This window comes from Protopterus annectens, chromosome 6.part0, assembly GCF_019279795.1.
Source record: "Protopterus annectens isolate FY-2018-M chromosome 6.part0, PAN1.0, whole genome shotgun sequence".
Lineage (NCBI taxonomy): Eukaryota > Metazoa > Chordata > Ceratodontiformes > Protopteridae > Protopterus > Protopterus annectens.
Window position 1 is genome coordinate 33,509,920 of NC_056737.1, and position 27,937 is coordinate 33,537,856.

Here is a 27,937-nt window from a genome sequence, read left to right on the forward strand (position 1 = left end):
TTAAAAATAGTTTATGCTGAAGTATTTGCCATTTGTATTTCTTTTATAATCCCTATGTTTCCAGAGATATGAACATTTGTTTGAAATGTAAGGACATAATTTGAGTCTGTCAAAAGGCTTAGGCTCCACCCCTAGGAAGTTACAGTGCGAACTTCCTGAGCTCCATTGGAAAGAATGAGTTAAATGGGTTCTGACAATATCTTTGGATGAATCTTAAATTGCATGAAGCATGGTTTATCCACACCCCCAGCAACACTGTTCAATCTCAGCCTCCATGTCGGTTTTGTACCAAATGAGTAGCGAACAGGTTATTCCCCTACATAAGGGAGGATCTTCTCCAGACCCAGGCAGTTATGGACCCATAAGTCTGAACCAGCCTTATATGGAAAGCCTTATCATGGAACAAATCAGTAAGTACATATGGAACTTCTGAACACTGAACCCTTCTCAGTTTAGATTCGTGGTCATGCTTACTTAATCTGGCAGACTTTGATAAGATAATGATGAAGGAAAAGTGGTATACTCTGTTAAGGTTTTTGATACAATCCCCCAGCTGTGCATAGTAGAACAGCTAAATAACCTGGGATTAAACCCCAGGCGTTTCTTGCTTTATTGCCAGCTAGCTCACAGGTAAGACACAGGAGATCAAAACAGAGGAAGCTTCCTCCTGAAAGAGACCAGTCACCAGTGGAGCTCCCCAGGGTTCGGTGCCTTGGTATCTACATCTCTTAAGTAAACACCAATACTAAAAGGGTCTGGCTGACAAAGTTTGCAGATGATTGTAAGCTTGGCGCAATTAATGACTCCCCAAATGACTTGGCTGTCCTGCAGGAAGGTTTATCCCAAATAAATAACTAACTGGTGACAGAATCACAGACTGAAACTAATTGCCACAAAATGCATTATTGTACCCTTTGGGAAGCCAGTGTACTCTAGGGAACTACCAAATTGCCAATACGCTCCTGAGAGTTGACACAGTTGTTTGAGATTAGGGAATTTATGTGGACAGTGACCTAACTTTGTCAATGGGAGATCATGCCTACTAAGCCAGGTGGACTTCTTTGAGAAGGTCACCAAGGCAATAAATGAAGTTAAATCTGTACCTACCTGGACCTAGCTAAGGTGTTTGATTCAATATCCCACTCTGTTATAGTTGACAAACTCTGAACTGGGCATAAATCCCTACATAACTAATCGCCGGATTGCCTGCTGGCTAACAGGACCCAGTAGGTCAGGATTTGGTTATACCATCTCCGCCAACAGACCAGTCATCAGCAGGGTAGCTCAGGCTCCATGCTGGACTGCTCCTATTTGGCATTTACTTCTTGGAGGTAAAGGCTAATGTCAAAGGCCTTTGGCTGACCAAGTTCAGAGATGACGGTAAATTGGGATCTGTCATAGATTCCCTGCATGATGGAGACATCTTACAAGAGGGTCTAATATAAACAAATGATCGGTGTCAAAGTCATAGTCAAAAATTCAATGCCAAGAAATGCAGTATAGTGCATTTTGAGAAAACAGACACCCAGGCTAATTACTCCATCGATAAGACACCCCTAACAGTTGACCCAATGTTCATGGATCTGGGAAAATATGTGGACAGTTATTTAGCCTTTGGCCAACATGTGGCCAAGGCAGCAAGAAAATCATTCTGTGTCGCCCAACTTATAAGTAAGGGCATTGCATCCAGGTCCAAGTAAGTCATAGTGCCATTTTATTCAGCCCTTATCTGACCTATCATTGAGTATAATGCTTCCTTTGGCATGTACCTGACCAGACACATGCAACACTTAGAGTACCAGCAATGGTTTCTTACCAAGAGAATCCAGGGTATAAGCACATTGTCCTATACATATTGCTTAAAACCCTGTTTCTGTAGTTTTGGCAACTACAGGTTACTGAGAGGCAGTCTATGTCTGGCATACAAGGCATCCTCTGATTCTGATGGACCTTGTGCAGATCTGTAAAACAAACAACATCAGAACCACTAGATCCAAGGGTTTAAATTTTGCTGTGCTATAAATAAGACATGTTGGTCAGAAAGATATGTGTCTCAGAGGATCCCCTTGCTCTGGTACGGGCTCCCATTTCATGTGAAGCAGAGTCCATCCCTAACCCTATTTAAGCATAACTTTACCAGTAATGCCCAAATTACCCCCCCCCCACACACACACACACGATTTCTAGAAACCTCCTAACTAACATACCTCCTCCTAATAAGTGCCCATGATACATAGAGCCACAATTGACTTGGACTCCATGGCTAGTCTTATAAAGGCCCTTGTGGCCATTCATCTAGCATATAAGAATGAACTCTGCTATATCAGAAGAACTTTCTGAAGTGCTAGTTAGTGCCTGCCATCATAATGTGTGGTGTCCACATGACAGGTCAAAAGTATGGGATATAAATGGAATGTAGTTTCAGCCTTACTTGCTCGGGAACCAGGAACCTACCTACCTTCCACAATGCATCTCCAGTCTTCATTGTCTTCCTTTACATTGGGTCTGATACCAGAGTAGCATGTTAAAGTGACACTCTTGAGTTTTACATGTACCGATGAGCGTTATTCCTGCACCACAGTTGCTGTTCTTGGATATATACTTTGCTTTTGGTCTTCTGCAAGGTTGGGTATGGTTTGCAAGTTTTATCTCTGATGTTGCTTTTTCTTTGTTTAGATCCAAATTTAATCAGTTTCTTAAAAATGAGTGGCTCAGCACATAAATCACAGGAAAAAAAGAAACCGTCACAGAAGGAAAAACAGGTGACATTTCAAGAAGGGCAAACAATCTCAGGCTTGGATGTGGAACCAGAAATGCAAGTTGTTATGACGGACAGAGCGTCCACTGCCAGTGAAAAACAGTTACTGCATGCAGAGGAGATTAAAGAGGACATAGAAGAAACTGTGCAAATGTCAGAATGCCACATTACAGGTAATGGTTAATCAGATGATGCTTGGACTGTTAAAACATTGATATATATTCTAAAATAGACTTGCAGAAGTAGCAGAGCTGCTGGCTAAAGTTTTTCTATTTATTCATTGTTATTTCTTTGTATTGATAATGGTAATAGAATGTCAGTGTTCTTCATTGTTGTAGCATTTGGGTCTTAGACTAGGGTACTGAAAATGTGTTGTCTTAGGACTGCAATGAATTGAGATTTTGCCCTTCCATCCTCTTTATTTTCCCAGGACTTTTGGCATATCTAATGTTGTTGTCTTTCGGCATTTTCCCGGTTAGGGGTCGCCACAGCGGAACTCAGGTAATGCTTGGCAGTATCTTTTCACGAACGCTGAGGTGCCAGCTCGACATTCAACCTTCAACGAAGGCACGCCCATTTATGCATGTCTTTCGAACGTCCACCCAACCGCGGGGAGGACATGCAGACGCCACACAGAAGACACTCCCTGCACTCCAGCCGAGAATCGAATGGGAGAACTTTTGGCATGTCTAATAATATTCATAAATCATGACAATGTCTTCAGTCCTGTTATTTCATCTCCTTTGAAGTTGAATGTAGTGGAGTTTTGGCACAGCCTCCAAAAACCAATAAGATTTTATTTTGTTTATTTACCTTTGTTAACCAGGTAGGTTAATGCATAAAATTGTACAGATGTCACCTAGGTTATTTTGCAGTAGCAGTTGGTGTGGAGGACTAAGACAATGAGCTGTTAACAAGTTACTTTCTGTAGTGCAGAGTTTGATTCCCTCAGGCTTCATTTGTCTATTGTTTGACCTTAATCAGGTCACTTAAATCATTGCTTGGGTCAGTTAGGAATATTTATTTATTTTACATTTGTTTACCGGGAAAGTCCAACTGGACATAATGTCCTTTTTCAGTGGAGGCCAGGGAGAAAAGCTCCACATTTATAAATAACCAAAATATACATATACAGTATACAGGTACAAATATTGATTGAATCTCAGCTACAAGTACAAAATGAATATACATATTATAAATTTCACTGATACAGTCCTATAGTTTAGATAAGATACAGAGAATAAGAATACTGTGATTGTAGGTAGAAAACAAACAAGTTAAGTATACATATGCTTAGTAGAGGTATATTATTCATATACAAAAATAACAAGTTGTGTTCCTTTAGCTACCTTAAGACATCTATTTCCTAACCAGGGTTTGTGCAGGTCCTTGATTCTTATAGGTGTGATTTGAGAAGTTTTTTAAAGTTGGAATTGTTAGTAGTACTTCTGATATTTAATGGCAGGGAATTCCAAGTTTTGGATATGCAGTTGGAGTAAAGGGAGACTCCAGCTGCATTGTTAGATTTGGATATATTTAGGAAGGATTTGGTACTGGAACACAATATCCTGTTATTGGAGTAGTGTATTGGTACATTTTGAAGTACTGGTATTTTTCTGGCTGATTTAGTATTCGATGGGCAAAGGTGAGTTGATTATAATCAAGTAGATTTGGTAGTCCGAGTCAGGATAGTTGTTTTAAAACCAAACAATGATGGGTTCTGAAATTTGTTACTAGGTAAAGTTTGCGATTTTATTATGACAAGTTTTGAGTTTTGCTAGGTCAGATTTCTTAATGTTTGTAAGAATTTGTGAGGCATATGGTAGCGTAGAGATAGACGGCCATGGTGGTGCAGCGGTTAGCGTTGTCGTGTCGCAGCAAGAGGTTCCCTGGTTCGATCCTTGGCTGGGGTGCCTTCTGTGTGGAGTCTGCATGTCCTCCCTGTGGTCACGTGGGTTTCCTCCGGGTGCTCCGGTTTCCTCCCACATCCCAAAGACATGCTGTAGGTGGATTGGACACTCTAAATTGGCCCTAGATGTGAGTGCATGTGTGTGTGTGTGTGTGTGTGTGTGTGTGTGTGTGTGTGTGTGTGCCTTCTGTGGAAGGTTGGGCGCCGGGCTGGCAACTCAACACCATAAAACTCCACTGCCAATCATGAGCGGACAGGTGATCCGCTGTGGCGACCCCTAACCGGGAAAGGCCGAAAGAAGAAGAAAGAAGAAGATGGTAGCGTAGAGATAAGATGGGTTCTTGGTATAGTGGTGTTTGAAGATTTATTTATTAAGTGTCAATTTCTGTACAGGGTTCCTACTTTTTTGTGAACTTTTTTATGGTCTGTGATATGTATATGTCAAATTTTATGTTATGGCCAGTGACGACTTCAAGTAATTTTGTTTGGGAAACTGGAGAAATAATTTAATAGTTTGATGATGAGATATTGAATGGTGGGTGGGTGTCTGCAGCTCTAGTTGGATAGAAGAGTATGAGTTTTGTTCTGGTATGGTTACAGATAAGTTGTGCATTGTTTAGCCAAGCTTCCACAGCATTAAATGACTGCTGGGTGATTTTCCTGGAGTTTTTGTAATTTTGGGATGCACAAATCAGAGTGGAATCATCTGCATATTGAACTATGGAGGCAAGTGGGGTGGCAGTATGAAGAGTGTTAGTAAAGATAAAAAGGAGAAGGCCCAGAATAGATCCCTGTTAAACTCCCAAGGTTATAGGCAGTAATGAAGAGAGATTTTGTTGCCATTTTGCAGGTGTTGGTGTACAGTTAGATATTGCTGGAACCAAGTAAGTGCAGAATGACTAAGTTTAATTTCCAAGAGTGTAGTTAAGAGTTTAGAATGGGAGACAGTATCAAAAGCATTGGACAGATCAAGAAAGATGGAGGAAACTAAACAATGATGGTTAATAACATTATTAAAGATAATAAGGGCAGTGATAGTGCTATGATTAGGACAGAAACCATGCTGAGTGTTGGATAGAAGATGGTTATTAGATAGTTCAAGATTTCTGAATGGATGCACCTCTCAAGTATTTTTGATAATGGTGATAGCATAGGTATTGGCTAGTAATTTGATAATTCTGTCACGTTTCCACCTTTATGTAGTGGGATGATATGTGATGCTTTCCAAATTTTAAGGACTTATTAATATGGATACAGGAGAGAATATTGCTTCTGCAGTGATTTTTAGATATTTGTCAGGTAGTAATTCAGCAGCAGGTGTAGTAAGTTTAAGCCTTTTGAGTATTTAACTATGGTGTTTATTAAAACATGTTGGAAAGAGAATTTATTGCAATCTAGTATGGCTACTATGTGATTCTGTGTAAGGGAAGAACAATTATTGTTTGTGAGGACTAGTATGTATTCAGTGAAGTATCTGTTAAATTGTGAGGCTATGTTGTCTTTAGTATAAGTGAGTGTTGGGGCGGGATTACTAGTTTGTCCTGGCTGTATGTTTTTTTTTTTTTTTTTTATGGCAGCCCGGACATTTTGTGGATATTTTTGATTTTTCGATTGGACACTGCTGTATTAATTAATTTTTGTTCTGTCTAATATGTTTTTTTTTAGCTTTACTTTGTAGTTCTAGATGTGTTTGTTGTAGTTTTGTCATTGAGCCATTTATCCCAGGCCTTATTTCTAGTTTTTAACAAAGATCTTGTTACTTTGGTTAGCCAGAAGGCATAATTGGAATTTAACCTTATTGCTCTGGGGAAGGGAGGGCACAATGTTTAGGATATTGAGAAAGGTTGAGTTAAAGTATTCAAATGTAGTATCTAAAGGGCGATCTTTGAGTGGTGCCCATCTGCATTTTTTTAAACTAGTTATGAAGTCTTGAGGGATAGATTTTTTCCTTATCTTGGATTTGGTGGTAGATGTTAAGTTTATGTGGATTTATTCAGTGTTGGAGATTGTAAGTTGGAATATGGCCACTGAGGCTGTCTGGGAGGCTGCCAGAGTGTAGGATTGAATTTGGCCTGTTTGTAAGGATCAAGTCTAGGACTGAATGTTTATTTAATGTTTTGTCTACTCTAGTACAAGTTTGGATGGTTTGTGATAAACTATGTAGGTTAATGTGGTCAGTGGGATTTTGAGAGTTACAGGAGAGCCAGTCCACATTAAAGTTACCCATTATAATTGTTTCCTGAGGGAAGGATGTTGCTGTCCAATTTAGGGTGTGTTGTAGAGTAGGATTGTTCCCAGATGAGATGTTTCTTTGGATTCTTATTTTAGTAAACGATATTTCGGTATTGTTAAAGTTTGGGATGGTTAGGTCTAGAGTTTCTAAATTGAAATTGTTTTTGTAAAGAGAGGCGATACCACCACCTCTTTTCTGTTGTATCTCTAGCCTATATACGTTGTATCCTGGGAGAAGTATTTCTTTGTTAGAGATGTCTGGTTTTAGCCAGGTTTCTGTTAGAGCAAGAGTAGCATGCAATTCTTGAATTTTGTTCATGATGCTCCTGAGATTTATGTTAAGTAGTAAGTCTGTACCTTTTCTGGGGAGAGTTAATAGCTGTTGGGGTGTGAAGATCTAGATGGGTTGGATTTGTTTGGGGGCCAAGGTTGGAGTGAATGTCCCCACTAAGTATGAGGCACAATGCAGTGTGAACTATATATTTTAAGTATTTTGATATAAACTTTATGTATTTCTGTGTAATGTTAGGGTAAGACTGTTGTGTGAATAAGGTAAATGGCGCATGGTTTATGTTTGTGGGATTATAGATAGTTGGGGCTATTATTAAATTAGCATGTTTTAATTGTAATGGGTCTGAGAAGGGGGTAGTGTACTTAGACTGTGTGATAAGTTCTGTATGATAACAGGGTTATGTGAGCTGTATTGGATAGAAATGGCAGGATTGATGGGTATAATGTTATCCTACTACTAGCTACTAATATTTCAGATATGTCTAAGTTAAAATAATGTCATGGGTAGGAGTAATTGTTAGTTGTAATTGATTTTTGATGCATGGGGCATTTAAAACTATTCTTTTGTCCGGTTGCGACTTACTACACTAAAAGATGTACAGTAGCATGTAGTTAAGCAAGTGAAGTGTGATATATGGGAGTTAGTATGATACAGTTTAATTGGATAAGTAGAATGATATAACTTTGTATTTATCTTGACTGTAGTAGGATTGCTTTACTTCGGGGGAGTGGCTATTTGGGAATAAGTTTAGGCATAGCAGGGGTGTGTGGGAAATAAGGGTAGAGTAGGGGAGTGGAGAGTGTCTGAGCAAAGCGGGTAGAGCCAGTCAGTGTGCTTGTGACCAGAAAAAAACAATCAACAAAATGGTCTGGGTTGAAGGTAGGTAGGAAGTTGAAGGAACTGTAGTCCCTTGTTGATTTTTATTTATAAAGCAAGTAGATTTTGCTTATGTGTAAACAACACTCTGGGGAAATTGTAAAGGACTGCAGTAGTCAGAAAACAGCTATAGGGTCATTTTGTTTTTCTTAGTGATATACACTAGCAACAACTGTAAGGAGAAAAAAAACACTGCTATAGGTAGTTAAGCTTATTATTTTACCCAGTAACAACTAAGGGGAGACAAATACACTTAGACCTTATTTATCAGGTTTGTTTTTTCTCCAAATGTCCTACTAATAAGCCAGTTAAATTAATCAGAGTCTCAACCCTGACCTACATAGATTTTTTTTTGATGCTGTAAGTTTTTCCCAGCATTTCACAGTTCCCAGTCGCTTGAGTGGATTCACTGAGTGCAGTTAAAAGAAATTGCAACTGAAATACTGGATATTTTCAGGGATAGTTGCTAGAGTTAGTGTAATTGATGTTTTGATGCTGTAAGTTTCTTTCTTCCAACATTTTACAGTTCCCGATCGCTTCAGTGGCATCACAGAGCGCAGTTAAAATAAGTTACATCTAAAATACTGAATATTTTCAGGGATAATTGCTACAGTTAGTTTATTTGATTTTTTGATGCTGTAAGTTTCTTTCTTCTACCACTTTACAGTTCCTGGTCACTTGAGTGGGTTCATTGCGTGCAGTTAATAGAAATTACAGCTGAAGTTGTGTATTTTTTCAGGGATAGTTGGTAGAATTAGTGTAATTGATTTTTTGATGTTGCAAGTTTCTTTCTTCCAGCACTTTACAGTTCCTAGTCGCTTGAGTGGGTTCACTGAGCTCAGTTAAAAGAAATTACAGCTGAAATACTGGATATTCTCAGGATAGTTGCTAGAGTAATAGGGAGCACACATGATCAGCAAAGATAAGAGCAGTATCTGGTTTATTTTTTTGGGCAAGATCCGTTAATGATCTCCTGGACAGCATGCCTAATAACTACCTATGAAACCTGTAGCATCCATTTACATACAAGTCGCATTTTCATTTCATGGCAAATAATTTACTTTATTACATACAAGTAAAATCATTTGGGTATTACAAAAGTATGCATAAAATTATTTACAAGTTACCTATTGCATTGCTAAAGAGTTTACAGAGAGTTCTTTAGGAGTATTCTGATACATTAAAAAGTGCAGTGAGATAAGATTTTAATCTGGTGAAACTGTGAAACATTAAGTTTTACACAGTAAGTCTGCATAAGCATGTGACGGAACATGATTGTAATATTCATTAAATTCAGATAAACTTGAAGAGATCAAAGTTTCCTTGAATAAGTGAGGCTTGGAATGAAGGGAGACATATAAGATGTGGATTTGCTAAGAAGAGAACCTTGGAAAAGGTGCATTACAAACATTAGTATGACTCTGTTATAGTTCCTGCTGGTGTCAGTGACCTAAGGTGTATCTCCTTGTACTTATATGAACAGAGACGTGTCCAAGGCAGGTATGAGCCCAGCACTGAGTAGCATTCTACCTTCTCCTTGGATGATGCCACAATATGAGCAAAAAATAATTGACCTCAACAATTGACTTAATGTTTGGTGTCATTCAGAGGGGGTCTGATATTTATCAGCTTGGAAAGATATGATCAGCAGACCACACTTCTTCACCAGGGATGACTTTCATATGTCCCCCTCTAGAGTTTCGATTATTGGCAAAGACATTGTCCCCTCCCTCTATGGTGGCATTTTTTTTGGCTATGCTAATTTGATAAACCTACCAACATAATGAAACAAGCAAATGAAAATATGAAAGTATTACTGATTGGTGCTAGGATCCTAAACAAGAAACTCCACTTCCTACAAGCCCTTTTCACCCTGGAGGACATGGGCATCTGTATAGTGACTGAGACATGGTTTTAAATAGCGGAGAGCACTCCAGCCATGCAGGCCTATAATGCCTTCTACACGTTTAGACCTGCTAATCCACGGGGGGTGTGGACACTTGGAGGTGTCTTAAACTACATTCAGAAGAGACTGATATTGAGACTGGTAAAGCAGCATGATGCACTAGAGCTTCTTCATGTCAATTTAGCCATCAGAAGGGTCCCATACCATATGCTAGCTAGCTGTAGAACTCAATCTATTACACAAGAAAACACAAACAAAACAAGAATTCTGGACAAAGGGCAGGCTCTAAAAAGACCAGACAAATAATGCAAAAAATATATAGAGCCTGATCCACCACAGCTAGGCTTTAATCATTAATAACAATTAAAGCTTTTAAAATCTCCCTCTCACTTTGCTAATTAAAATCCCATGAGAACAATCCACATTGACTATGAATACATTATCAAAACCTCATTAAAATTTAAAAAAAAAAAACTATACACATTTTTAAGATGCAAGCTATGTAATTAATGTCTAAGGGCTCTGGCACTAAGGAATGGTTTTAGTAATACTGCTTCATTTATACCTAATAGTGTGTCTGCATTAAACTTGATAATCCACCTTTGCACAGCAGCTGAATGTGTTATTAATGATTGAATGATTACTAAGCATATATAAATTGTAATTAAGTTATTCAGTGTTGTCTGAGGAAGCTGTCATAGAGGTCGTGAAAGCACTTATGTTTTGTTATTTTAATAGAGTTTAAAACCTAGCTATGGTGGATCAGGCTGTATATATTTTTTGCATAAGTCAGAACCCTTACTGCGGTAGCATTGTCGCCTCACAGACGTTGTCCGTTTGATTCTCAGTTAGAGCGTCTTCTGTGTGGCAACATGCGTGAATGGGCATTCCTTCGTTGAAGGTTGTGCGTTAGGCCCGGCAAGCCAGTACGTAAAAATCTACTGCCAGTCATTAGCAGACCGGAGTTCCGCTGTGGCGACCCCTAACCGGGAAAAGCCAAAAGACACAACAACAACAACTCAGTCAGAACCCTTATGTACAGGAAGTAGAATCACACAGTATTAAACCTAATACTGTTTTCCTAGGTGATAGAAACTGTCTAACTATCGACTGGGAAACCTACACCACCACTAGTGCAGAAGTGCAGGTATTTCTGGACTTTGTCCGTACAAATGCCCTGGAACAATTAGTTAGAGCACTCAATAGTTGGAATAACATCTTGGATCTTGTCCTTACTAATATGGGAGTGTCTTGCACCATCATTTGCGTGTCTTCATCACTTGTTAGATCTGACCACAAAGTAGTCTCCTTCAGAATAAAATTGAAACCACAGATCTCTTCCACCCAAGGTTCCTTTAAAAATGTCTTTAAGACAAACTACCTACTCCTAAGTGATACATTGACAAGCTTCAAAATCACACCATATCCTGTTAACTCCACTAATTACTTCGAAAAAGCACCACCACACTATACCAGTCTGTAAACAGCTACATAAATGTAGTTGTACCCTGTAGGAACAAGTGCGGGGCAAACATTAGAAACAAATCCACATAGTGGAACCATAGTGTCAGCAAGCTTTATAATAAAAGGAAAATAATTTTGACCAAAAGTATGAAGAGTAATTCCCAGAATGTTAGAGTTCTTGTCATTGAAATAAACAAACAACTCAGCAGCTTAATAAAAATCCACCAGCTTAAGAGAGGACCTTCCAAAGACCCAGGCAATTAGAGAATCGTAAGTCTGACCAGCCTGTTGTGTATTGCCATGAAAAGACTTGTCATCGAACTAATCAATCAGGGCATAGGGAACCACCAAACTCTGGACCTGCCCCATTTGGATTCATCAAGTTTAAGTCATGCTTACTCAGCCTGGTGGATATTTTTTGAAAAGGTCACCAAAGCAAGGGATGAAGGCAAAATGGTACACATTACATATCTGTATCTGGCCAAAGCTTTTGACACAATTCCCTATTCAGGTGTAGTAGAAAAGCTGAATAAACCTCTACATCACCCTCTAGATTGCCAACTGGCTTACAGCTAGCATGCTGGAAATCAGAATTGGGGAGTAGTTACCTCTACAGAGATACCAGTCACCAGTGGAGTCCCCCAGGATTCTGTGCTGAGAGCACTCCTGTTTGGCATCAACTTTTTTGAAATAAAAGCCTATACCAAAGGGCTCTGGTGGACTAAGTTTGCAGATGACTGCAAGCTATGAACAGTCATAGTCTTCCCAAATGACTTAGCCATCCTTCAGGAAGGCTTGTCCCAAATAAATAGCTGGTGACAAAATCATGAACTGAAACTAAATGCCCAAAAATGCATTACTGTGTTCTTTAGTAAGTCATCTATCCAACATTAACAGTAAGAGATGACCCAGTTGTTTGGGATTTGGGAACTTATGTGGATAGTAACCTTTTTCCAACGTGTCCAGTTTTGTAAGAAAGTCCTTCTATATTACACAACGTATAAACAAAGACATTGTGTATAAATCTAAGGATATCATTGACCCGTTTTACTCTGCCTTCATTAGGCCAGACATTGAATATAATGCCATACACATGCAGTAACTGGAATGCTACAGAGATACCTTACTTAAAAGGTTAGAAGGCCTAAACAACATGCCCTACCTACATGGACCGACTCAAAAATCTGTCACTATATTCCTAGAGACTAATAAGAGGTGACCTGTGTCTGGCATACAGGCATCCTCCAACTCAATATCGATGGATTTAATTCACATCAGCAAGTCAGATGGCATCAGAAATACTCTTGTCTAGGGATATAAACATTTTTTGCAACATTGACAGAATTGTTTTGAAGGACAGATATATCTCATAGAGGAGAATGCTGCTCTGGAGCAAACTCCCCACTTACATAAAACACAGTTCATCCCATTCCCTATTTAAAGGCAAGCTAGTTCTGTGGATGGGAAACAGAAAATGTATCCCAGGACTGCCCCCTGTACTACTTATGGACAGATGTAGCTCCTAAATGCTTTATTCCCACGCATGGGTCCCCTCAAATTATCTATGGTGTGATCCCAGTTATTCAGTCTCTAACCACATGGAATAGGTTAATTCAAGCACCAAAAGGGAAACTGGCTAGGCTGAAAATGGCCTGCAAGAGCACCTAGCCTAGTACTTAACTATGAAGATATGAACTTGCTAGCAGCTCCTCGGCAGTGTGTTACTTTTTTATTGGTAGGTAGTCTTCCAGCCACTAGGGGGCTGAATAGTTTCTTTTGTGCCAAATAAAAAGGTGGTGGTATCTATTAGTTTGTTTATTTTTATTTGTATTTGTTTACTGGGGTAGTGTACTGATCAGTATTAACCAATTTCGGCTCAGTCCTGGCAAAATACAAAACATTTCACAAACAAAAAATATATTAATGTAAGCAGTAACAGAATAGTTTAGACTAATTTACATAGCAAAAAAACTGTGTACATACATTCCTGTGAACAAGTACAGTCAAGCAGTGTTTATTATGTACATTAGTTTCTAAAGTGGGACAATCTTCGGTGACTCTCTTGAGAGAGGAGGAGAGATTCAGAAAGGAGGTTGGTTAGGTGATAAGTTCTGTGCTGAAGCCGGAGCATTTGGCTTGAAAGAAAAAGTGCTTTTTGAGTTGCATTCTGAGTTTGGAATAAGTGATGATTCCTTAATGTCAGTGAGGAGAGCCTCCCAAAGAGCAGGTGCCTGAGAAAAGAAAGCATGTGCAGTGCTATGGAGTTTGGTTCTAGCGGTAATGAGAATTGGTGTGGCTTCTGAGTAGTGTCATCAGGTTGTATGCAAAGGTTTTTTCAAGAAGTCTAACTGCAAGGGGAGTAAATTTGTGGAATTGGAGTAGTTTGTAGAGTTGTGATGTTAAAAGTAGGTTAGATCTGTTTTTATGGGTAGCCATTTATGTTTGCTAGGGTGATAACAGGAGCACTAGTACAAAGAGAGCTGGTTGGGTGGGTTTGGGGGGGGGGGTTGTAATAAAGCCCTTTCAGTAGTTTTCAGTCTCGCATGTTCAGCTTACTGCATCAGAATAACTTTTTGAAGTGCTTGTTATAGTGAAATAGGAAAAGAAAGTTTTATATGCATGAGATGGAACTTCAGATATTTGAACCAGCTTGAAAGTAGTTATTAGGTTCATGGTGTGAGGGAAATGTGGAAGGAGTGGGGAAGACCCAGCCTACCCTTTGTCAATAAATCATGCACATTTGCTTCAGGTGGTTAAGAAGCTTCCTTTGAAATGACTTTTGATCAGTAAGTTGTCTCATTTGTAGTGTAATCATATTCCCGTTTGCAAGAACAATTTTGTTGAATTTCTTCCCCCATATTATCAGTTTGAAAAAGGACTTTACTAGTGCAAAGCCATTATTGTCCTGGATTCTGAGTGCATAGTAGGGGTATTTACTGTGTATGTTTGCTCTAAGTGAGGGGTAATAATTTTTATTGTGGATTTTATAGGCAATAGTATAGCTGTCTGGAATGGTAGGTAATTGTCGTTATGAAGGTTACCACTGGTGTTAATAGCAAGTGGCTAGGCTAGTTAATAGACAGATCGTGCTGCCATTTGGATGAATTATGCTCATATTGTGACCCAAATGCATTGTAAGTGTGGATAATTCATCTTCTTGTTTGGGGGGGATGAGATGGTTAGGTATTGAGTTAGTGAACTTAAGTTGGGATATAACCTTTTGGTCACAATCAGTGTATGAATTTTTAAGGGTAGGGATAAGAATTAGATATTTGTATAAGGTAGAATATGCAGGGGGGGGGTATGTATATGAACATATGAAAATGCCAGGAGAAGTAGATCCCTTGTAGTATGGTAACCTGTTTTGTTTTTTTGGCCAGTGCAGCTAGTCTGACAGCTGTCTACTGTCATTTTACTTATCTTCTTTTTATTCCAGCCTTATCTTTAGTTGGCTAACTTGAGTCAGGCTGTAATACCTGAAGACAACAAAGACCCATCTGATCTAGCTTCGTATAGGCCCATCTCAATTCTAAACCATGGTTATAAAGTGTTTATGTCTTTAATGATTAAAAGAATGGCAAAAGTGATGCCAAAATTGATAGATAAAGGACAAGTGTGGTGTTGTGAAGGGGAATCAAACATTTGACAACATTAGTAGAACAATGATGATCCAGAGGGGAAGCAGAATGTAAGAAAATACCACTGATATTGGTAGGTCTTGATGCAATGAAAGCATTCAACAAAGTAGGCTGGGATTTTATGAGTAGAGCAATGGAAACATTTGCATTTCCTGATGCAGTAATAAGGTTAATTAGAGGCAAAAATCAAAGTGGAGAGGTTCCTCACTAATAATCTGTGTCTGCACGCAGGAACCAGGCAGAGGTGTCCTCTTTCCCCTTTATTTGCATTATATTTAAATCACTGCCAAAGAAAATAAGGGACCCAGAAATACAAGGATATAATTGATACAGTGTCCAAGAAAAGTTGGGATTATTTGCAGACGGTATTATTTTGTACCTGATAGAACTGGAAAAGGACATCTTAGTGTTGTGGAATATTCTGAGACAGTTCTGGCTTGTTTGGAGATAAAACAAAGGCTATAGCTTTAAATTATGTACCAGCACATGAATTGGTCCAGCAATACTCATATTTATGGGACATGATAATGTATTTAGAAGAATGGTTTAAAAAGGATTTGGTTATGGCAGCAATGAATATGTGGGAAGAAGCTAAAAAGATAATACAAACACTGAGTAACTGGAAGCTCTTGCCTATGGATATGGATATCAAGGTACAAGCAGTAAACATGTTTTTAGTCCCTTTAGTTTTATACACAGCTTAGGCATATTTTTATCAACCAGACAAGTTGTGGATAGTAATTAATAAAGAGTTGAAGGATTTTATTTGGAAGGGGAAGTGAGCAAGAGTCAAGTAGGAAAGGTCGATCCTTCTAACAGAAGGCGGTTTAAGATTACCTGATTTGAAAGGATATTTCAGAGTTACTCAGTAAGGGCTCTTATATGTAACACAAGCAGAAAGCTACAATTCATAGTGGAAGTGGAAGATGATGATGTGTATGAAGGGGATAATTCAACAAATAAGGAAAGAATGGGAGTTTGGATGAAGATCCTTAAGGAGAAAAACAACAGTCATACAGAATATTATAAAATAGCAGAAAGTATATTAATAACTAATGTAACAGAGAGCACTCCACAGGGTAAATGTCCCATTGCCAGAAATCAATAAGATCAGTAATCCACAGTAAAGTGGAAGTAAAGTCAGCACTGGTAAGCGCTGGTCTGATGAAGCTGTTTAGCGAAAGCGCTTACCAGTGTTGACTTTCTTCGCTTGAATAAATATATGTTTTTATGGTTGAAAAAGAAAACGGAGTGCCTGGTTGTCTCGCTGTTATACCTTACTGTGGAATACTAATAACTAAGCCAAAACAAGAATGGAGAAACCAGATTCTGCCGATAAGGATGACTGCAATTTGAGGTACAGAGAATAGTCAAGAGGGGCTGGAATTTACTGGCTGAAACTGGCATATGAACCAAAGTATTATGAACAAATAATTAAGAGAAAGAAAGGTAAGAGAATGAGAAGTCAAGAAGATATTTGGATTGCAGGCTAATTATTGCCTACCCTGTTTGGGATTGATAGCATATAGACAAAGAGAAAGGCGTAAGGCAATCCTAAATGAAAGACCTGCACTGGTTGAGTTTTTAATTGATTCTAGAACAGAAGCTGTTAAAAAAAGGGACAATTAGCAGAGCATAGAAAATATTACATGGTAACTATATGAATCAATTAGAAGAGGTCAGAAAAGACTGGAAAGAGATTAGATATGCAGTTCACAAAGAAACAATGGGAGGACATATGTATGCCTAGCAAGTATGCATTATATATAGATCTATATATATGTGTGTATACATATATATATATATATATATATATATATATATATATATATATATATATATATATCTATAATCTATATATATATATATATATATATATATATGGTAACCACCTGAAATGTCATGAACCACGAGTGAGTCTCGAAATACAAAGACTAACAGATTTATATTTACATAGTCCAAGATCGCTGCTTCTTGGAATATTATCTTTTTCCCCAAGGTACAATGATCACCAAGTTGGTGTAGAGAATTTCAGGGGGCTTGCCCCCTACATCAGATGAGCAAGGAAGCTTGTTCAATATTTGATTTTCTTCTTAATGTCAGCAGATATCATCATCAACAAAACTGTTTGGCATCTGAAGCTTTCATGTCATCGGTTAACACAAGAGTCCTGTATAGTTTAAATACCAATCCACTCCAGAGTCAAGAAGCATATGAAATCTGTGCAGCATAATAATCTTATTGCAGAAGAATGGAAGTAGAGAACAAATGCTAATGAGATAATGGCACTGAGATCAGAAAAGCTATCAAAAGTTGGACAAAAAATCATAGTTGCTGGTGACAGCCATTATTTGTTAACTTTTAAAGTTTCCAATATGTTTTGCATGTCACAACTTTTCTACACTAAACCATTCAAAGATTTCCAGCTTTATCAAATAGATTTAACTGTAAAGAATTCCTCTAAATGTTTTAAGGGCAGCCAGACACTTTGATTTTAGAAAAATCAACAAAGCAGATACTGTACCTAGTTAGATCATAATCATTACACATGGACATGTATGTACTGCTGGTGTGTTGTAAAGGTACACTAGTTTGGAAGGGGTCAGAGGTTTTGCAGTGGAAATGTTTTTGACTCCTAGTTGATATAAACTCAGAGGGTGTTATTTTATATAACAGAGTGCGAGAGAGAAAGACTGTTTGTGTTTGCACGGGTTCACTTCTAAATCTTGAAAGTTCAAAATCCTGAATCTCAAAATACTGAACTCAAAATCTCGAAAGCTCAAAATACTGGAAACTCATAATACCGAAAAACATACGGGGCACCAACACTGACTATATTGCAGCAGAAATACATACAGAAACAAAGAAAGACAAACTATATTAGTCTGCTCCAACTATAAGCAGGGGGCAAGCTCCCCTGCGCCCCCTCACCCACATCCCCTGCTACTTAAATAAAACAACTCCGAGATTGCACTTCACTACACTAAGATGAGGTATGTTGTAGTATAGTACATTAAAAGGGAACATGACTAAGGTTACAAGAGGCAGTCATGAAGCATGTAATGGTATGTTTGCCATTTTCTTCTGTGAAGTGCAATCTCAAAGTTGATATATTTAAGTAGCAGGGGGTGTGTGGTGCAGGTGGGCTTGCCCCCCTGCTTAAATTGTAGAAGAGTAATATGTTTCTGTATGTATTTCTGCTGTAATATAGTTAGTGTTCATGTCCTGTATGTTTTTCGATATTATGAGATTCAGTGTTATGAGTTTTCAGTATTTTGAGCTTTTAAGATTTTGAGTTCAGTTTTTGAGATTTGGGATTTTGAGCTTTCGAGATTTAGATGTGAACCCGTGTGCACATATTTGGGGAGGAGTGGATTATATCTGCTTTAAAGAAAAAGCATTCACACAGATAAAGGGAAAAAGCAGCCAGAGAAAGGGACCAGTCTACAACCAGAAAGATAAGAAAGAAAGAAAAAAGAACTACAGTGCATTTTAAATTCTGGAATTTAACATTTTTAAGTGGCAGCACTTGCCAAATAAAGTACTAGACAGTGTACAAAAAATAAAGTACTAAAGAGCATAGAAATGCTAGTTTTAGGGGTAGCCAAAGTAAATGTTTTATATTTATTTATTTATTTATTTATTTTATTTTATTTTATTTTATTTTATTTTACATTTGTTAACCGGGAAGGTTCTACTGGATACATATCCATTTTCAGTGGAGGCCCAGGGAGAAAAGCTTCACGTAAAAAAAAAAAAAATAATAACACTTAAAATGCAGGTTACAGAGATATCTAGAAAATTAACAATAAATCCAAGACAAATTCAAATTTAGGTTACATTTAGATAGGAAATAAAAAAAACATTGTTGGTGATGGAATAAATATACAGGGAAAACAGTCATTTAAGAGAAGTGTGTCTAAAAGAAAAAGGATTTTCAGTTAGAAAGTAAGGATGATGATTAAGAGAAGGTTGGTTAGGTAAGAAGGAGTTTATTTAGTGTGGGGAGAATAATAAGTTATTTTCCTGATATTGGAAATTAGAGACATATAAAGGAGCAAAGAAACATATAGTATGAGGGTGTAGGAAGAAAAAATAAGGGTAATCACATTTGTGAGCTAAGTTTGGTTTAATTGTTTCTTGGTATATTTTGGGTTAGTCAGGGTTTAGACATGAGCATGACTATTTTTTGTCTTACCTCAGTCTGATAATTGTATGGGTTAGTCGGGGTTTAGACATGGGCATAGCCAGTCATTGTGCATGTGTGTCTTTAGAGATATTTTGAATTGAGGCAAGGAGCATTTATCGGTTAGTTCAGCAGGAAGGGAGTTCCATTTTTTTCCATCAGAGTTGGAGAATAAGGAATCTCAGGCTGAGTTGTTGGCTTTGGTTGTTTGTACTAGCATTCTGCTGGATGAGCGGAGGGATGCTAGGTTGCTTTAGGGGGTAATAATGTTAGTCAGAATAGGGGTACTGGTAGGTTGGTAGAGGATTTTATGAATAACTATGAGTTGGTTATAGTATATTGATTGGGTAGTTCTAGCCAGTCTAATTTGTGAAGATTATGACAGTGGTGGGTTCTATATGCTCTGCCTGTGGCAAATCTTGCTATATTGTTAAAGCAGCTGGTGATTTTGTTGAGGTTTGATTTAGATAGATTTGTGAGGATGGGTGAGGCATAGAGAAGGGATGACAGAAGATATGTGCGAGCTATGGCGGTTCTGGCAGTTGGGGTTAGGAATTTCTTAATCCTATACATGGAGCCTATTATTTTGTTTACTGTTTTTATGGTTCTGTCTATATGGACATCGTAATTGAGATTGTTATCAGTGATTATACCCAATAGTTTAGTGCAAGGTTCAGGAGAAATTATGGTGCCGTTGTTAGAAGAGACTGTAATTATTGGTGGTGTTAGTTTACGGGCGGGGGAGGAAAGTAGTAGTTTGGTTTTGTTTGGGTTCAATAAGAGATGACGATTATTAAGCCAGTTCTCTACTTTGTTGAAGGTGGTTTGGGATAGGGATTGTTATTCTGTGGGAGTGGAGGCAGAGCAGATTAGCATAGAGTTATTTGTGTACTGTATACAAGTTGTCTGTGGGATAACTTTGGGCAGGTCATTGATGAATATAGAGAAAAGGAGGGGACCCAGAATAGAAACTTGGGGTACCCCAAGGGTGACAGGTAAAAGGGGGGGATAGATTATCTTTCCACAGGACAGCTTGTTGTCTACCGTACAGGTAAGAGTGGACCCAGTTGATTACTGGGTTATCTACGACAGTGATTTGAGAGAGTCTAAGAGTAGGTTGTGATTTACCATATCGAATGCTTTTAATAGATTGAGTAAGAAGAGGAGAGCAGGTTTTGATTACAGTTGTGATTTATTGTGTGAGAGAAGGAGAGAAGGGCAGTGGTTGTACTGTGGGCTGGTCTGAAACCATGCTGGGATGAGGCTAGGAGAGAATTGTGAGTAAGGTGGGCTAAAAGTTGCTTCTGTATGCATTTCTCCATTATTTTGGCTAAGGGAGATAGTATGGTGATAGGTTTGTAGTTAGAGAGTTTAGTGGAGTTTCCTCCTTTATGAAATGGAATAATATGAGCTATTTTCCCAAATGGAGAGGATGTAGGATTCCTGGATAGTACGATTGATTAAGATGGAGATTGGGTAAGCTGTTAAATTAGCAGCCTTTTGTAGAAACTCTGCGGGAAGTAGGTCGGCTGCCAGGGTGGTAGGTTTTAATTTCTTAAGTAAAGATTTGATATAGTCTGTGGGGATAGGCTCAAATTTTAAGTAGGGGTTTTACCTGAGTAGGTGAGATTGTAGTAGAGGAGGAGTGAGATAGATTATTATTAGCTAGGGACTTGACGGTTTCGGTGAAGAAAGTGTTAAAGGTATTGGCAACAGATTCAGGGGGTAGTTGTAAGGTAGCTGACGGGGTGGGGGTAGAAGATTTACCTGGGTGGAGCAGCTTATTCAGACCTGACCAGAATCTTTGAGGCTGATTTTGATGCTTTTGCTGTAAATTGAAATAGTAGTTTTGCTTGTCTAACACAATAGATCTTTTTGCTTCATTTCTTATTTGTTTGAATGTTATGTGGGCTTGTGGGGATTTGGTGGCTCTCCATGAGGTCCATGCTGTATTTCTAGCAGTAAGTTTTTGTCTAGTAGTATTGGTTAGCCATGGAGCAATTTTGCTTTTGGTTCTGATTCTACGTGTGGGAGCATAGCTGTCTAAGATGGGCAAGAATCTGGTGTTGAATTCTGAGACTGCTTGGTCAAGGGGAAGTATTTTAAGATTGGCCTATCTGCATGAGCTTAGATCAGCTTGGAAACTATTTAGGTTAAAGTTTTTTGTATACCTAAGGGTTTTAAAGGTGGTTTGGTGGGGCATGTCATCTCTTTTCCTGATTATGTAGGTTAGGAGGTGGTCGCTCATGTCTTCAGGTAGGGTGCCTGATTTGTATAACTGAGGTTTGTTTTTTATTAAGATCCAGTCTATGATGCTTTCCTTTTTATTGGGCTTGTTGATTCTGGTGGGGGTAGTAATAGTTTGGGAGAAACCATGTAAGTTAATATGGGTGGTGGGGAAATTATAAATTATGCCCATAGGCCTGCACCCCAAATATTTAATGCTATGCATAATACTAGCTAAGGCTTACCCACAGCTTTTTCATAGGTTCATAGGATGATACTAGGCTATTGGCCTGGAGGCCCTTATAAGCCTAGCCAACAATTCTGGCCATGTTCCCTCAAAGTCAGCACCTGTTTTCTCTGTCCAGCAGGGTCACAGGTGGGATCCCAGGGGTATATTTTCTGTTTCCCATCCAGTCATCCATCCAGAATGTTGGTGCCTTCCCTCCTTTTAAAATACTGTTAAACAAAACCTTCCAGATTTTTATCACTTTCTTCCTTTCTAATTACCAAACTTCCATGGGAATACCATCTATTCCTGGAGACTTTCCTATTGATTAATTGTACATAATCACTTTTGTCCCATTTTCTCCTTTTTTAACTGTTCCTTTTTGAGCCACATCTACCTCTAACCTTTGCTTATTTAAGGCTTTCATAAATATTGACTAGCCCGGTCAACAAATGTAAAATAAATAAAAATAAATAAAAATTTCCATTTGTGCTTTTTTCCTGGTTTCCCCACTTGTCTGCTTCATACAAATTTGCATAAAATGTCATTAATATATCTAATACCTCTACGGATCTCTGGTTATTTTTCCTGCTATAAGCTCTGTAAGTTTAGCAACAACCCTTTCTACTTTCTGTTGTCTAAGTTGTTATATCAACATTTTTTTTGTCTGGCGTTATCAAAAATAGTTGCTTAACAGTAATCTTTCTAAACTCATGTATATTATCTAAGTACACTCTTCTGTTCAGTTTAGCACTCTACGGTTGTGCCTCCTCTTGTGTTGTGAGATTTCCCTTATTTTGTAATACTTTAACCTTTGTCAGCCCCTCTAAATAATTCTTATTACTTCTTAACTACATCTCTTTTTTATTTTATTTCTACCCTATTTTTAAACTCCACTTTCATTTTATCCCATTCACTCGATACAGCGTCTGGAGTATTTTCTGTCTTCATTAATAGCTCTTGGATAATTTCCACTACCCATCATTAAATTCCTCTCTTTTTAACTGGTGTCATCTTTACTTCATTACCTTGCATATTTATCTTAGAATTATTGGCGCATTGTCTGAAATAGTCATTGGTTGTGTATCAAGAGTTTTTATTTAAATGGACATGTTCCTGGGAAATATAACTTCTGTCAAGTCTAACCCAGTTATTTTACCTTGTGGAAGAATATATAAATTCTCTCCAAGTTCCTGTTACTGAAGTCACATCTTTCATACCAAATATTTTCATAAATTTCTTCAGAAATCTACCCTCGTTTGTTATATTTTCTTTTCTTAGCGCCTCAGGGACATCATCATTGTTGCAATGCAAATTCCAGTCCCCACCTATAAGTAATATTCCCTGTTAAAAGATGATTATTTCTCCCAAAAAATGTTAAACTCCAAAGTACCAGTTTTAGGTGGAATATAAATACATGCCAGTGTAATCCTCATCCTTTGCCAGTAGTCCCTTAACACTACAAATCTACCATTATTATCTTTTTTCCCTCTACTATCACTACTGGAGCTCCTCTGGCATTTAATGTAAGTACTCTTCTTTTCCTTTGTCCCTGATATTCTGCAGAATATCCATCCTGAAAACTTTTCTTTATCAAATTCACACACTTCCTTCTTTCCAGATGTGTCCACTGTAGCATTGCTATTTGCACTCTGCATTTCTTAATACATTTACGTGGTCTGTCCTTTTTGTTTGTACCTGTGAGACCATTGGCATTCCAAGATAGTATGGAAAGAGTCTCCATTGTGATAAGTCATTATTCCCACCTATTATATATGGCAGCTTTTTTAAATGTCTAATTCCAGCTTTTAAGATAAATGCACCCATTAATGTTTGGCAGGTTAAGCCTTTATACAGTTTTCTCTTATTATCAGCGTTTGAACCTATGTCATATTTTACAAAACATTTTGATATGATGTTGTCACTTTTCATTCTGGCCTCAACTGATGGGCTCGGATCCAAGCCCTCGGATCCAACTCGGCTGCTGTAAAAGCTTGTGGCAACCTTGAACTCTCGAGCTTCTCCCTTACTCATAATGTACCAACCCCCATTACCTCAGACCTCGTTTGCCACCTGTAGGTGAAAGATGTAGATGTTCATCGTGTTACACTGCTGCAGTTATTATACTTGGGTTATCCTGCCGTCAGGCGGTTCCCCAGCTGGCCTGAATTCCAAAGTTTTGGTCCGGCGTCGGTTGCTGTCGCCTCCTCTCTGACGTCAGTGCGACAGGGGTATATAAGATGCAGCTGACGCCATTTTCTTCAGTCTTTCTTGCGGCGCGGTGCCCGAAGCAAAAGCAGTTCGCAAGTGCTGGCCAGCTGACTCCTGAGATTTTCATTCCGAATCCAGAACCGAAGTCTTCTACAAAGCTAAGTACCCCGTTGGGGAAACTTTTTCTTGCCTCAGACCAATGTCAGTGAAAGTTAATAACTGTATTTCTTGTGGGAAGCAAATACCTCATAAGGAATTCCATTCTTATTGTATCCCATGCCTAGGCCCAGACCACAACGTCACTGGTTGTTGGTTTTGTGATAGGTTTAACAAGCGCACTGTTAAACGTCAGTTTGATTTTGCCCAACATTATTTTGGCAGAAAATTCAATTACACCATGCTGTCAGAACTTCCGATTACCGGAATTCATAAAAAGTGCAAAGACAAGGATAGGCATCCGAGGCCCAAAACTGACGATGAAGCCTCTTCTAGGCCAGTTGCCGGTTCTCCGGTTTTCAGCGAGGCGCCTTCGCAGACCCTGACGACCGCTAATGTAGAACCACAGGCTGCCACGGACTCCCACGTGGAGTTGGCTGGGCGTTCGGATGTACAGGACTTTCAGCCTACCGAAACTATCCCTTCATAGAGATCCGGAGTAACTGAGCAGCCCGCAGCTTCAGAGGGTGTTTTCAGACCTACTCAGTTAAGCATCAAGCCTTCTGCTAAGTCAAAACTTCCTTTAAAACCAAAGAAACAAATACAGCATTCTCCAGGACAGGCCTCCATGCCTAAGAAACAAATGCTCAAAATGGCCGAAGACCTAATCACTCTGATCAGGGGGTCTCATCCCCCCCTCCTGATAAAAGGCCTAGACAGGATGCAGAATATGACTCATCCGGCCAGGTGTCCATCTCTTCAGATTCATCCTCAGACCTCGGATATTCCTTACCCCCGTATGAGGATTCTGATGCTGAGGAATCAATTCCATCAGCCTGTCCGCCTGAGGACTACTCCTTTGGGGAAACCTTTTATACCATGAGGGAGCATTTCCATTGGGAAGGCCAGGAATACTCAGAATCCAAGAAAAGGCTCAGAGACTTTCTTTTATTACCCCAACACAGACCCCTTGCCATTCCGCCAGTGCTAGATATTGTGGATGATGTGTATACTGAATCCAGTTTAAATCCTGATTCTTTACCTCCAGCCCCAGTTAAGCCTGATAGATACTACAGAGTCCCTGACTCACACAAATTCCTTTATAAAAACCCTGTTGTTGACCCTGAAACTATTTCTCAGGGACCCAAAGGGGTTAAGGCCTCATCAGCAAAGAATCCAGACCCCTCTGACAGAGATTCCAGAGCATTAGACAGATGGGGGAAGAACTATGATACAGAAGCGAAAACCAAACTGAAATAAACACAAGAATGAAACGGTCCTTGCCCAGTCTTAGAATGAAAAAATATCCACAGTGCTGATAAACTGTTTTATTATGATGCAAAGCTAAAATCAAAGAATCGGTGAGCGCTTTTGTTTAATCTACGTTAAACTTCTTCTTTGAATTTTAATAGATTTATATATATATATATATATATATATATATATATATATATATATTACTATTTTATAATGTGTATATCAGTTGATCAATGTTCTTTACATTTTCTAGCACTCATAGAAACATGTTAGTTCATTAGCAATGATGTTTATACATCATATATTTTATATTTCACATATTTTAATATATTATTTTAATATATTAATATAAATAACTTTTTATGTTTCAACATGCATTATCAATATAAGATGTTTTTTGTATTCTTAATGGTCTAAGAATAGATGTTATATAAGCGTGTTATTTCTTTAGCGTCATATTCAGTGAGCAGGAAGATAATTTAATAAGTAATTACGAGTTAATAATTGAATTGAGAGTAATATAGTTTAATAATTGGTAATTGGCATATATATAAAAGGAAGTGAGGTTTGCATTAAAAATTGTCTGAATAAGTTTAACGTAGATTAAACGAAAGCGCGCAATGCGTAGACGGGCTATCTGAACGAGTTCATGGTTTAACTTCAAATTCCTGTAATAACAGTGACAATAATATGAGAGAGACTTCTGTTTTTAACTTTCACGACACACCCTTATGCTTGCAAAATCTCCCTGCTCACAGGCCTAGTTTTGGTCTCGACCAGCGTATGCGACCAGAAGTCCCAGAACAGAACACTCGCATAAATCATATGGAACTAAATTCAGGAGTTAATAATGGGTTGAGGAGAGAAATTCCTGTTTTAAACAAGTGGTTAGAGTCAGCGTTTGCCTTCTCTGGACATCAAACACAAGGTATTAATTTTATTGACCAGAAACTTAACGAATTTGACAGTAAGTTAATTAAATGTAAAAAAATTGCAACTAGAGAACGCTTATTTAAAAGAATGTATAAAGCAAAACATCATTCCGAAAGGGCTGCAGTTTTGGCAGTATCCAACTGGTTTAGCTTGCAACTCGCCTTTACATATAGAGTTATTGCAATTATTTGACAGAAGTAGGAAAGAATTATTGACCATTATGATTAAATACAATCAAATGGATATAGATGTGCTTATGAATGAACTTAATGTGCTAGATAGAGACATTAAAGAAGATAATTCTTATGACAATATTAAATATGAAATGTTGAGAATTTATAACAGCATTGATCAACGGATTCACAAGTTAAAAACTGGCAAAATGCATTAGTTACAAAGAGATTTGAAACAGTATGCTAATAGTATTGCATACCCCAAGCCACCTAGTGGACAAAGAAGATACAATGATAACAACAGAGACAGTGGCAACCAGGCATACAACATGCAAAAAGAAACTGGGCAGCAAACAGATTCTCTTTATGACCAGGAATTTCCAGAACTGAAAAGGTCAGAGAGAATTAGAAATAAAACAAACCCCCAACAATTCCAAACCCCCCAGCAATTTCACAACCAAGCTGCGGGGTTTCAAGAGGCCAGGTCAAAAAACAAACAATGGAGGACATAAATGAGATTCCTACACCCACAGTTTGTCTTCAAAATGGCGTAGAACTACAACAAACTGACAATATAGTAAGCCAAGCAAGTGGACATGTAGTTATGAATACTAAAGGGGACTTTAAAGTATATAATTTCTCTGACGTTTATGTGGACAAAAAAGTGGCAGATTTACTATATAAAGGAAATACTTTTGTTCCAGCTAAAACGTTTGATTTTGCTAATACAATGATTGATTTAAAAGTATTTTTAAGGAAAATTAATTTTAGGTTAAAATACAATGATAGTATTTATAATGCAATGAATAAGTTTAATATTAGCAGTATATATAACTCTCCACTGCATCCCAAGTTAACCATATATGAAAAAATGTGTGAACATGAATTGAAACGTTTACACATATTAAATGAAAATGGGAATCAGACTGTTAATTTAAATAAAGATGAACAAAATATTCTGAAAACATTACAAGATAAAGTAAGAATTATGAAACCTGATAAGGGAGGTGGAGCAGTAATTATGAATCAAGAGATGTACAGTAATAAATTATATGAAATACTAGAATCTGACACATACACAGAAATTTCATTGAATGAGCTGAATACTGCCTATAGAAAAATAAATGGACAAATTAATGATATGTTTTTAGAAAGGCGTATAGACATAGAACTGTATATTATTTGAATATCACTACCCCCAGAATCCCATTGTTTTTGGTAACCCCAAAATACATAAATGTTTTGAAGACCCTCCAATGCGCCCAATAGTAGACGGTAGAGATTCTATACTTCAGCATATGCGAAATATGTAGATTATGAACTAAAGAAAGTCATTGGGAAAGAAAAATATATTTGTAAAGACTCTTGGACTTTCTTAAAACACATGAATGAAGTTAAATTTGACAATCACGATATTTTAATTACTATAGATGTACGTGATCTTTATACTGTCATCCCACTATCTATAGGGCTAGAATGGGTTAACGAAATGTT

At 38.0% G+C, this 27,937-nt stretch overlaps 1 protein-coding gene across 3 annotated transcripts in view; it reads left to right on the forward strand.

Moving 5' to 3' along the window:
• Window positions 1-27,937, forward strand: part of RPAP1 (RNA polymerase II associated protein 1) — a 2,926,740-nt gene that overhangs the window by 894,828 nt on the left and 2,003,975 nt on the right. For all 3 annotated transcript variants that reach the window (XM_044073828.1, XM_044073829.1, XM_044073830.1), the window contains one exon: window positions 2,677-2,931. In XM_044073828.1, coding sequence (XP_043929763.1) covers window positions 2,677-2,931 — 255 coding nt within the window. The remainder of the gene's footprint in view (window positions 1-2,676; window positions 2,932-27,937) is intronic.